Raw genomic sequence first — 12,620 nt, 5'->3', positions numbered from 1 at the left:
CAAATTGACAAAGTATATATATTAATGTATAGCATGCACACATACTTTGAAAAAAAAGGAAAAAGGGGTAATTTTCCCATAATCAAAACTTTATTGAAAAATTGACACCAAAATAGGAGATCACTGTTGTATACTTACAAAATTAAATGTAATTACATTATCCTGGTAGATTAACTAGAATTATTAAACTGATAAGGCTTTTTGTGATATAACCCAAATTCAGGAAGCTGTGTGGATCATTAGTGTTGCTTTCTTCTAAATGAACACCCTGCAATGGAATTACAAAAGCATATTAAACACAAGTCTATTCTATCTTTGGTATAGTTTTTTTGTTTGTTTTCCTTTGGTATAGTTTTAATGGCAAAAAACACAAGTAAAAACTTATATTTTAGGAATATTACATTAATATTCATATTTAGGTTATTTATCCTTTCGTACCAGAAATTTGCTATAATAAATCATTTATATTTGAATTTACTCTAATGTGACTATAACTGTCACTCCTGTTTCTCAAATGCTATAATGGAGTCTATTTAAGACCAGGAGCCTGAATTTGTTAGTTAAAACTTTAATATTGGCATGATATAAAGGTTTTGGAAATCTTGCAAGTATGTTGACTTCATACTTATATATCTTACCAGATCATATCAAATAGATCTTGAATCTGTTGCCAATCCACTTATAACTCTTCCAGTGAGAACAACATAGAATTCACAGCTCCCCAAAATATCACAAGCAAATTTCAAGTATAAAGAATGCTAAGTCTACAAGTTGTACTACGGAAAACTACATACGTAATTATTTTTTTCTTACTGCATGAAAATGAAAAAGGATTCAAATTCGATTTTTTTATATTAACCATTAAGTACTCAGAAATAGCATTTAAATTTATATATTATCTGTTACTTAGCTAGCAATAATAAAAACTGTCTTAAGTCTTATGTACCATATACATATGAAACAAAATATTTACAAGAGAAATCAGTCCACGGGCCCACACTCTATCCACTTAGCCAAATAGGCTAGGGCTACAAGAGAAATTTTTTAAATCCTGTTTTTAAAAAAACCATGTCCTATTGTATATACTTATTCTTTTGCTCCATTTATGTTTAATATCCCAAGTTAGGCAAACTAAGTGATTAAATACAGCAAAATAAGGTATTCTATCCTAAAAAAAAAAAATAATATTCAAAGGAGTTCTTTGCAAGGTCAAATTGAACAGGACACTCTTTACTGAAAGAGTACACAATGAAAAGACAACATTATTTTGGTAATCACAAATTTAAGGTTTCTTTTAAATTGGCTTTTAGTAAAGATAGAGACATTTACAATCATGAAACCTCATCACGGGTTAGAAAATGCCAAGTGATATACCTTCCGTGAGTCTAGCCTTTCCTCCTGTCGGCTGGCACAACACTGTTGAACAGCCTACGCAAAGAACCACTGTCTGAGCATGGCTGAAAACCGTGGTGATCTTGTAGCAACCTAGAAAAAGGGCACTGTTAAAAGTGAAAAGCAGAAGAATACGCAGCACTTGTTCAACATATTTCTAGTAAAGACCTTGTGAAAGATTAATCACTTTAGTGCTGTGCAATAGCAAGCCACATACGTAACAAACTTTCCCAGTGGCCACAAACTTGTTAAATATTATCATTTCAACCTGTAACCAATACGTGGGGGGAGGGAAGCTACACCTTCAAAATCTGCTGTGTATTTTGCACTTACAGAATATTTTCATTTTGACTAGCCACATTTCAAGTGTTCAGTAGCCACATCTATAGCTAATGACCACACCACCCTGCTGGGCAGCACAGCTTTACACTAAAGAATCAACACACTCTTCATTGCATCAGGAAAAAGAAAGCTCATCAGCTTGAAGACTTAGTAAATCAAATGTCATATTCCCTTTGGAGTCCCATCTTCACCCCTCACCCCTTAGACACCCACCCCCACCCCCAATGTTTCTACAGTGTCTGAATACGTTTATTATGAAAATATCCAATTCTGTAACCTCACTTCTACTCAACAGGGGGTCCTAAAAGTATCAGATATACACTCCACACTAGCAATTCCCATAGACATTTTCATTAGGAAAGAATTAAATTTGAAACTTTACCTGGACATTTTACATCCATAAAATAAGAATTTGGGCTTTGAACTAGCCGTTTCTTTTTATGTTTTTTCTTTTCCTCTTCCAAGGACGGATGTAGTAAGTCTCTAGCCAACTGAATAAGAAAGCATATTGTTACTACTAGAATGAAACCACGACGCTGGCAGATGTGACCATACGTGAAATATGCATGCAAAAACCACCGTCATACTCCGCAGAGGCCACACCTCGGGTGTTATTTTTTTAAAGGCTGTCAACTCTCATCAGTACTTTCTGTAATGTTTGCGTCCTCCCCGGTCCCGGTACCGCGGCTCTCTGACCGCCGGGAGACATATGGCAAGGTTCACCCGGTTCATCCGGGCTCAACCGAGTATCAGTCTCCACTAAAAACACCACTGCGGTGCTCCGTGAGGACGGGACGGCCACCCAGGGCCCGCCGAGGGTCCAAACCGCGCAGGGTCTGTGGAAACCGGGGTTCGACATCTGACCCGACAGGGGCCCCGCGCGCCCGAGGCGTGACCGCCCTTGGTGGAGCGCACGGGAAAGACAACAACGAAGTTCGGTTTTAAAAAAGGAAACGGGCAGAAAATCGCTTCCGAGACAAGGCAGCGGGGGCGAGAACCACGAAACTCAAAGACGGCCCCCAAGGCTTCAAAGACACAGCCTGGCGGGCGCCCACCCCACACCCGGAGGTGAGGTTCCGGGAGCGGTCCCTCCCCGCCGCCGACTCCAGCGCGCGGCGCCCGGCGGCCGATCCCCCCCCCCCACTCGCCGCCCCGCAGGGCCCGACAGGCGCGCCGCCCCGTCCAGTCCCAGCAAGTCCGCCACGCGCGATCCCGGCCGCGCGGCCGCGAGCCGCAGGGCGCCCCAGGCCCGCGGGGCGTCGGGCCCACCCGCCCCGGCCCCTCGGCACACGGAGCCGCCCCGGCCCGAAAGTAAACAGCTCACAGGCATGTTGATCCTCTCGCAGGCGCAGCCCGTCCCGATCGCCGAGGCGACACCCAGGGGAGCAGCACGCGATCGGGTGGCGGCACCCACTTCCGGGGGAGAGGAGGCCGGGAGGGGGCGGGGCGGCGCGGGCTGTCCGCTCTAGGCGCTCCTCTCGGTGGTGGGGTGCGGCTCCGGCCCGGCCCGGCCCGGCCCGCGGTCCCGGGCTAGCGGGCTCCGAGCACCGGGCCAGTCCGCGGCCCCAGACTCCGGAAACAGAACGGGCCCAGGGCTGGGCCGCCGGCCGTAGGGCTCCGCACTGGACCAGCGGTGCCGGGCGTCGGCCGCGGGGAGGGGGTACGGGCGGTGGCGCGGAACCCCACGGGCCCACCGGGGCGGGCAGGCTGGGCCGCTGGTCGCTAGGCCACCGTCCTCTGTTCTTTTGTGTACTGAAAACAATATGATTAATTCAAACTGTTAACCTGTGCCAGCGAGATTATGAAAGAGGCTCCTATACTCGTGCATCCGGCTTCCAAGGCACCGGGTACTAAGTTCTTTGTGGGATGAAGCTGTGCTTCGGGTTTGCTTTGCCCTGGAAAAGTTTTTAAGCGCGATTCGCTGCCAATTCGCTGCCGGGCTTTGTTCACAAGAGGCTCCTTCCTGTCCCCCGAGGAGCATGCACTTTCCAGAGGGGACAACTCCAGCCTGAAAAAACACCAGGCTGGGGTCACGGATATAAAATACTAGAGGCCTGGTGCACGAATTCGTGCACCTGTTGGGTCCCTTGGCCTGGCCTGTGAGATCAGCGGAAACCAGCTCTCCAACATCCCTTGAGGAGTCCCAGATTGCAAGAGGGTACAGGCCAGGCAGAGGGACCCCACTGGTGCATGATCCGGGCCAGGGAGGGATTGGGGAGGGCTCCAGGGCAAGTCTGGCCAGTCTTGCTCAGGCCCCATCCACCGGACCCCAGCAGCAAGCTAACCTACTGGTCAGAGCATCTGTCCCCTGGTGGTCAGTGCACAGTCAGCGAGAGGTTGAGTGGCCTTAGCATATCATTAGCATGTTATGCTTTGGTTGAACGGACAACTGGACACTTAGCGTATTAGGCCACTTAGCATATTAGGCTTTTATTATATAGGATTTTTGATGATGAGGACAAGCTTGAGGGATTGAGTGTGAGGGAATGTGATCAAAAACTAAGAAACCAGGGAGACACTTGACCAGAAAATGGTCCTAGATAGGCGTTCTTAATCACCTATTTCTCTATTTGCAAAAATAAAACATGTATAATACACATTTTGGAAAATGCAGAAAAACAGAAAATTAAAATTACTGTGTAGAGATAACATCTTAAACATTTTGACCTATGTCCTTTCAAACATTTCTTTATTCACTTATAAATAGGTTTGTTTTGGGTTTTGTTTAACATAATTGCTATCTTGTGCATATTCCTTTTTAGACTTCATCCCCCCACACTTAATGTATAATGAACATTGTTCCATGTTACTATACATTTTCCTAATTATGACTTTTAATAGGCACATAGTATTCATCATATGAATATATATCCTCCTTTCATCCATATGCTAAATTGGAATTAGGTTTGGGTTTTTAAATATTTAATATTTTAAATATTAATAAATATTTTCAGATGGATAAGTATCCCATATAATAAAAGGCTAATATGCAAATTGTCCCCTTGACCAGGAGTTCAACCAGGAGTTCATTCCGGAGTCTGACCAGGGGGCAGGGCCGGCCAACCAACCGCCTGCAGCCCCTCCCCCTGGCAGGCCCTATCCCCGATCAGCCCCCGACCCCAATTGGGGGTGGGGCTGGCCCACCAACTGCCCGCAGCCCCTCCCCCAAGCCGGGTCTATCCCTTTGGCTGGCTCAGCCCGATTGGTCCAATCAGCCCCAATCGGGGCAGGCCGACCGGACCCCACCCATGCACAAATTCGTGCACCAGGCCTCTAGTATAGAATAATACAATTCAGTAGGCAGAATAGTGGCCCCCAAAGTCTTCAATGTCCTAATCCCCAAGACTTATAGTTACACTAGAAGCCCAGTGCACGAAATTCGTACACGGGGTTGGGGGGCGGGCGGTGTCCCTCAGCCCGGCCTGCACCCTCTCCAATCTGGGACCCCTCGGGGGATGTTCGACTGCCTCTCACAATCCAGGACCACTGGTTCCTAACCACTCGCCTGCCTGCCTGATTGTCCCTAACCCCTCTGCCTACTTGATCTCCCCTAACCACCTCTGCCTGCCTGCCTGATCACCTCTAACTGCTCCCCTACCAGCCTGATCACCCCTAACTGTTCCCCTGCTGGCCTGATCACCCCTAACTGCCTCTGCCTCACCCTGCACCCAGGACGCAGGATTCCCTCCTATTGCTGGTTGCAGCACCCGAGACCCAGGTTTCCCTCCCTCTGGCCAGCCGCAGGCACCCAGGACCCAGGCCGGCTTTGCCCGGGCCAGCCGCAGCCGCAGGGGACCGGGACCAAGGGGCGGGCGACTTGTCCCTCTCCTGGGCCACAGCCTGGCTGGTCCCCATTCCTCTCTCGCGAGCTCATTTGTGCCTGGCTGGCCCCCATTCCTCTCTCCCCATTATTGAGTGTCTGAGCCATTATGGCGTGATGCGTGAGGGTGTGATGACCATTTGCATATTAGCTCTTTATTATATAGAATGGCAAATTGGATTAAGATTACAAACTAGCTGACTTTAAACCAGGGAAATTATGCTGAGTTACCCGGGTAGGCCCAATGTAATCACCAGGGTCCTTTTAAAAGTGGAAGAAAAGGACAGAAAGAGAATTAAAAAAAACAAAAAACAAAGCTGTGATGATGAAGAAGGGTCTGAGAGATGCTATGTTGCTGGCTTTGGAGATGGAGGAAGGGGACCATGGGCCAAGGAATGTGAGCAGCCTCCAGAAGCTGGAAAAGGCAAGGAAATGGATTCTCTCCAAGAGCCTCCAGGAGGGACACATTGCTGCCAGCCCCTCAATTTTAACAGTGAGACCCGGGTCAGACTGAACTACAGAATTGTAAGATAACAAATTTGCATTGTTTTAAGCCACTAACTTTATGGTAATTTGTTATAGCAACAATAGAAAACTAATACAATAATGAAGACCCATGTACCCATCACCCAACTCTGTCAAATCTTTTTTTAAATATATTTTATTGATTTTTTACAGAGAGGGATAGAGAGTTAGAAACATCGATGAGAGAGAAACATCGATCAGCTGCCTCCTGCACACCTTCTACTGGGGATGTGCTTGCAACCAAGGTGCATGCCCTTGACTGGAATCAAACCTGGGACCTTTCAATATCAAACCTGGGACCTTTCAGTCCGTAGGCTGACGCTCTTTCCACTGAGCCAAACCGGTTAGGGCACTGTGTCAAATATTAACAGTCAATACAACTGACCCCCAAGTTTTCACTCTTAAAATAACACTGTGGTAAACATTACTGTAGATTAGTCTTGGTGCACATCCTTGATTATTTTCTTAGAATAAATTTCTAGAAGAGGAATTGCTGAGTTAAAAGTTATGCACATTTTAAGGTTTACAATATTAACTACCAAATTACCTTCCAGAAAAGTCAAACCATTTTACATTCCATATGGATTGAAAATTCCCCCTTTTTTGCACCCTTGGCAATATTGGATATTATGTTTTTCCCTATCTCAGTCAATTCAGAAAAACTATATGGTGTTTTGCCATATTTCACTGTTGTATTAATTAATACTTCCCATATGCTTATTGCTCATTAGCAGTTTTCTGTCGGGATGATCGTTTATTTCCTCCTTATGTGTTCTTCTATATTAAGGATATTAACCAAATATTTTCCCAATTTATTTTCTATTAATTTTATCCTATTAATTTTATTTTTGTGTGATTTAAAAATCATACAGTAAATTGTAATTGTTTGTGCATACACACACACACACACACACACACACACACACACACACACCCCTCATTTTATTGCATCTTGCTTTATTGTGTATCACAGGTGTCACATGTTTTATAAATGTAAGGCAAGACTCTCCACCAGCAAAAGGATTACGTCTCTCTTTAATATGATACTTGCTTTATTACAGTGGTCTGGAACCAAACCCGAAATACCTCCAAGGTATGCTGTGTATTTTAAACCTGTTGGGTTTTCCTTTTTAAGACAGGCCTTGGCCACCTCAGAATCGGCTAAATATTCGCCTATATTTTCTTCTAATTTTTTTGTTGTGATATTTATTCTTTAACTTTTTAGTTAACCTGGAATTTATTTTGGCACTTTTCAGAACAACTTCTAATGACCAGGCCTAGTTATTGCTTCAGTTCCTTAACCAATGCCCAGTACAGCGTTGAAACCCTCCAACTTCTGAGAAACTGTGATAACATAAGAAATAAAACTCTCAAGAAGACCTGAACTGTATTTATAACTCTGCCTCCCCCTCCAGAGCTCAGTTTCTCCTAAAATGTCCCCCAGGCCCTTGCCCTGATGGCAGATGAAGGGACCCAGAGTCCCTCTGCCTTGGTGGCCTATTCTCGGGCATCCTGCAGGAGGAGCTCTCACCTGCTTCCCAAAGAACCGAGAGAAGCCAGCTGGAGTTCTGTTTATTGCCCGAGAACGCTCCCGCTGTTCTCTCTGGCCAGGTCTGAGAAGGTGCTGCTGAACTCCCAGTCAGCACCTGGTTCGCTTCACCTCAGAAGTGCAGTCATCTCCTCTCCTTTCCCCCTTTACCAGCTTCAGACACTGGGAAAACTTACAGCTGTTTGGGATAAGCCAGGAACTCAACTCATTTCAAGCCGGCCAAGACTGGTTCTAAATAGGTCAGCTCCCACGTTTCCCTGGGTTAGAGTTCCTCAGGCTTGTACCTTTTATCCCCCAGAAAGATGGTCAGAGGTTTTGTTTTTAAGAAACTTGGGGTGTGAGGTGGGGGCCTAAATAACTTTTCACACTCCTGTCTTTCTGAGTATTTTTTTCTGAGAAGCTCAGAGAAATCTGTGTCATCAGCAAGCTATAACAAGGCTGTATTCTTTTTTTTCTTCCTTCTATTGTCCACCTGTTGGCACGTTTCAAAGCACGTGTGACTTATTCTCAACACATTCCTGAAATCAGCAGCAACTTGTGAAAAATCCACGTCTTCTCTACACACCCGTTCAACAGGGTCACAACCATTGTCCCAAAAGCTGCATTGTAGGGGTTCAAATCCATCTGTCATTCATGAAGACGTTTGACCCTCTCAGGTAAGCTCCCATCTATTAGGGGTAAGAGTCTCAGATGCAGACTGTGCTTCTCTTTATTTTCAATACCAACTTAATTTCTGACTGAGGCTGAACCCTTATGGGGATGGTGCTATAGACTGAATGTTTGTGTCTCCCCACCCCCAAGTTCATCTGTTGAATCCTAACCTCCAATATGATGATATTGGGAGGTGGGGCCTTTAGGAGGTGGTCAGGTCACCAGGGTGGAGCCCATCAATGGGATTAGTGCCCTTATACATGAGGCCCCAGAGTGCTTCCTTCCACCTTGTAAAGACAGTGAGAAGACTGCCATCTATGAACAAGGAGGATGGCTCTCTCCAGACACCAAATCTGCCGATGCCCTTGATCTTGGACTTCCCAGCCTCCATAAATGTGAGAAATAAATATCTGTTGTTTAAACCACCCAATCTGTGCCCAGAAGGCTGACTTTGCTGGGCTACAGCAGCTGGGTTCTCTTGCCTTCTGGTTTCTAGTTGATTAGGCTGATGGGAGGCATCAGTAGGAAATCACAGGGTGGGACAAGAGCTGTATTGGAGTATTTATTCCCCGAGATTTATCCTGGATGGGCCATTTTCTCCCAAGTGGCTGTGTTTCTCTACAAATAACAGTGGCTTCAGGTGTCCCTTTCCCACAGCTCTCATGGGATTCCAGTCACTACTCCCTCCCCTTCTGCCTGAGAGGTGGTGCTCCCAATTTTTTTTGTTGGTTTCTGCTAACCCTGCCCCAACCTTGTAAATAGTCCTATATGACTGAATGGGCCATCTGTAATCTGCCAGGACCCGGACATGGGCATCCCCTGCTGGGATGTGCTCCTTTTTATTTTAGCCTGGAAGGCTTTGCAGATGCGCTTCATCTGCTCCTCAGTCATCAAACCAGGTTACCCCAGGGATGTCCATCATCCCTGCCTGCGGAACCCTTTGGGTTTAACAGGTCATGGCTTGAGATGAATATGGGAATATTAAGGGGGACCGCCTAGGGTCCTAGCCATGCAGATCTTTGCCACTCTGTGGACCAGCAGCACTGGGAAATCCTAGGAACTTTTTGGAAACGCAGACCTTCTGAGTCAGAATCTGCATTTTAACAAGATGCCCTGGTGATTGGTGTGCGCATCCCAGTGTGAGAGAGAAGTACTGGCCTAGATACACCACACTGCCATCTTTCTGGAGTCTTCCTACCAACACCTGCGAGGCTGTCAGGAAGCCAGAATCCAGATTCCTACTACTCCAGGGTAACAAATCAAGGCTATTTTTCTAAACTGGAGCAAGGAAGCTCCCCTTTCCCCTGCTTCTCCAAGGTATTTTGTTCATTGCAGCAAACCTCATTCTATCTTACTGTGTCTAGGAATCCTTTAAATCAATGATACTCCAACTTGGTTGCACATTAGAACCCCCGAAGGAACATCCTAGGTCAAGTAAATTAGAGTATTTGGGGATGGGACCCAGGCAGCAGAGCTTTTAAAACTCCCCAGGTGGTATCATGAGGAGCCAAGTTGAGAACTACTGCTCTAAGTTCTCCTGAGGCCTCAAAATTTTCAAAAGCAAATCCCAGGAAGAACTATAGGCTGTTCCTGCTTCAAGGTAGAGATAGGAAAAATGCATAGAGGAAGAAAAAACATTAATATCCAGACTCAGTAGTCAGGTGAGATCTCCCAGCATTGTCTTGCCTGCCTTGACGATCAGGTCTCTGGTCTCCTCATCTCTCCACCTATTGCTTCTTGCAAATCCTCTCACTACCTGCCTGAGTCTCCAAGGAAGAGTGTGCTGCTTAGAGGCCAGATACTCTCTCAAACTACATTGTCATCCCACAGCTCATAGTGAAGATGTTTTATGAAGATGCTGAGGTAAGCAAAAATTTATACAAATGTAATTAATCTCTCCTACTTCTGAACTCCTGCAGCTCTTACATTAATCATTGCTTAATAATCATTGCTGTCTTGTGTGTTTTTCGTTTTATGTCTTTGCACTGTAACTTCAGCTCCTGTGTTTATGGTTCTGTCTTCTCTTCCCTAAAAGTCCACAGGCTTCTTAAGTTGAGGATTTGGTTTCATCCCCCCACATGCCTAGGGCTGTGCATAGTAAGTGCAGGGATGTGTCCACTGAGTGCCATATTCAATGTAGCTAACTGGATGGCCATTCTTTAAGGACTGTTGCACTGCTAGTTTACCTGCACCCTTCTAGTTCAGTTGTAACTTCACTAGGTTCTTCATGATGCATGCCTTTCACCTTTTTCCTCTGCCACAATCTGGTGTGATGAAAAGACCACTTAATTCTGGCTAAGCCTCAGTTACCTTGTTTCTAAAACTGGGAAAACAATCCTCAGTCATTTTGGGGTTGGTCAGATTTTAAAGTGAGCTCTTCCCTTGGAACGTGTGTACAGGCAAAATAAATGAAATCATTAGATGAAAGCTGGTTAAAAGTCTAATGAGCCAAAGGGTTCAAAGTATTAAGAATGGTATTTTATTTATTCACATTAAAGAACTTACTCAGCTATTTATGAAATGTTTGCTATATACAAAGCAGGAGGTAATAGAAACCCTGTTTCCTAGGAACACAGAAACTTTTTAACTCTAACAGCCACTTAACCCCTTTAAGCTGTTTCTCCATCTGTAAAATGAAAATATTTATACCGGTTTCATAAGGTTAAATGAAAATAAAGTGAGATAATACTTGTAAAGTGTATAGTATGCTGTAAGTGCTCAATAAATGCTCGATTGTAATTGCTAGAGCTTGTTGATAATAGAAACATCATTTGGCTCTGGGAATCTTGGGCTGATGGTGATTTCCCTAAAAATAATTGGTAGAATGCAATGTTTTTACAGCAGTCCTGCCTGCGAGAAGATTGTGTGTACATTCCACCTGCAGAAAGTTTGCAGGAGTCTTACCTTTGATCAGACGCTGAGAGATTGCCCTTTCAAAATCCAACAGGTGGCACAGGAGGCACGTGCGCAGGACAAGCCCTGCCTTGGAGAGCGGTACCTTTCTGCTTCCAGAGGGCCTTTGTCTTGGAGGTGTCTTCCTCGCCTGTTACATGGTCACTCGGAAAGCAGCTGTGCCGACCGTGATTATTTGGATTTTCCTGGAGGAAAAAGGTGTGGCCTAGAAGGCAGTGGAGAGCGAGACTAGTCTTCCACAAATATTTTCTCCTAAATATTCCACTCATCTAAAACTAGTTAACTATATTAAACCACTTACATTCCAAATTGCCCTTACATGAAGTAAATACCATTGGCTCTAAATATATTTTTTATAGAAACATTTAGTCCAAAATATAGTAGAAGGTCTGTCTTCATTATTACTCGTGCCAGCTTGGTAGTCCCTGGGGAGCAGAGACTGAAGCAGTGGAGCACTGGGAAATGAGCCGGGGGGGGGGGGGGGGGGGAGTTGTGCTACTGATCTGCAGTGTTTGCTAATTTCCATAAATGTTGCCACCATGGCCAATGTCAAGTACTAAGATGAAGTTAGTTTACACAGAATGGGGAAGAGATGAGCACGAACTCCTGTTGGGGTAATGCCAAAATGTTATTTTAGGAATATTGCCATTATCATCAGAACTACTGATAAAATATCCATATTGACAATTTTGGGCCTCCTTTTCTCCTTCCTCAGGTCAAAAATCAGAGAATGGGAATGAAAAATAAGAGAAAGAATGGACTACTAGACAAACCCAAACTGGATGACCTTGAATAAGGGAGAGTGGACTTTATCATTTTGCCCACCTGAGCACAAAGTATAACAGAGTAAGAGCTCTATAAGATGTTGCTCTCTGACTTACAGATAAAGAGGTTTATATTAAATATAGAATTTCAGGTTAGGAAGGAACAATTCATTCCAATTTTAGATAGCTCTAATTGTTCCTTAAATCATGTAAAAATCTGCTTTTTAACTTAAATTCACCTATTGAGGTTCTGGTCTAGGAAGGGAACATAGAAAATACCTTCACTTATTTTCCAAATGACACCCCCAGAGCTAATTGAGGATGGCTTTACTTCTTCGGGATGAATATCACAGGCTCCTATGTCTTTGCAGTTTTCCATCACCCTTTTCATGTTTCTCTGGACATGCTCCAGTTTGTCCATATCCCTCTTAAAATAGGCCCAATGACTTAACACATTGCTAGCTCAGATAACATGGCACCATTACTTGTCTTAGTCTGCTCATCATATCTGTGTCAATACAGCCCAATATCACATTAGCTTTTTGGACAATGCAATGGCACCACATGATTGATTTGCATAAACATATAGCTGATAAAATCCTTAATTTTTTAACTGTTACTAAATCTCATATCCCTTATGCTATAATTGCATTTTAAGGAATCT

General features: G+C 44.7%; 1 protein-coding gene and 1 long non-coding RNA gene across 2 annotated transcripts; one reads left to right on the top strand and one right to left on the bottom strand.

Moving 5' to 3' along the window:
- Window positions 1-68: 68 nt before the first annotated feature.
- RPS27L (ribosomal protein S27 like) lies at window positions 69-3,368 on the bottom strand. The gene is made up of 4 exons (XM_028141993.2): window positions 3,059-3,368; window positions 2,117-2,225; window positions 1,375-1,485; window positions 69-268 (listed from the first exon to the last, which is right to left on the bottom strand). The coding sequence occupies exons 1-4, from the start codon at window positions 3,062-3,064 to the stop codon at window positions 240-242; spliced, it is 255 nt and encodes an 84-aa protein (XP_027997794.1). The 5' UTR covers window positions 3,065-3,368; the 3' UTR covers window positions 69-239.
- LOC129149146 (uncharacterized) lies at window positions 2,202-8,133 on the top strand. Its single transcript, XR_008556112.1, has 3 exons — window positions 2,202-2,802; window positions 7,141-7,172; window positions 8,120-8,133. It is a non-coding gene; the product is annotated as an uncharacterized LOC129149146 (long non-coding RNA).
- The last annotated feature ends 4,487 nt before the right edge of the window (window positions 8,134-12,620 follow it).

The sequence above is a fragment of the Eptesicus fuscus genome, chromosome 5 (assembly GCF_027574615.1).
Source record: "Eptesicus fuscus isolate TK198812 chromosome 5, DD_ASM_mEF_20220401, whole genome shotgun sequence".
Classification (NCBI taxonomy): Eukaryota; Metazoa; Chordata; class Mammalia; order Chiroptera; family Vespertilionidae; genus Eptesicus; species Eptesicus fuscus.
Note: the sequence above shows the minus strand (reverse complement) of the source record. Positions and strands in the feature narration are given on the sequence as shown.

Bases quoted from the DNA above. Each gene is read 5' to 3' on its own strand.
- RPS27L (XM_028141993.2), bottom strand. The intron at 1,486-2,116 runs GTAAAGTTTCAA...CCCTTTTTCTAG, and splicing joins TATGGATGTAAAATGTCCAG to GTTGCTACAAGATCACCACG. The intron at 269-1,374 runs GTATATCACTTG...ATTCCATTGCAG, and splicing joins AAAGGCTAGACTCACGGAAG to GGTGTTCATTTAGAAGAAAG.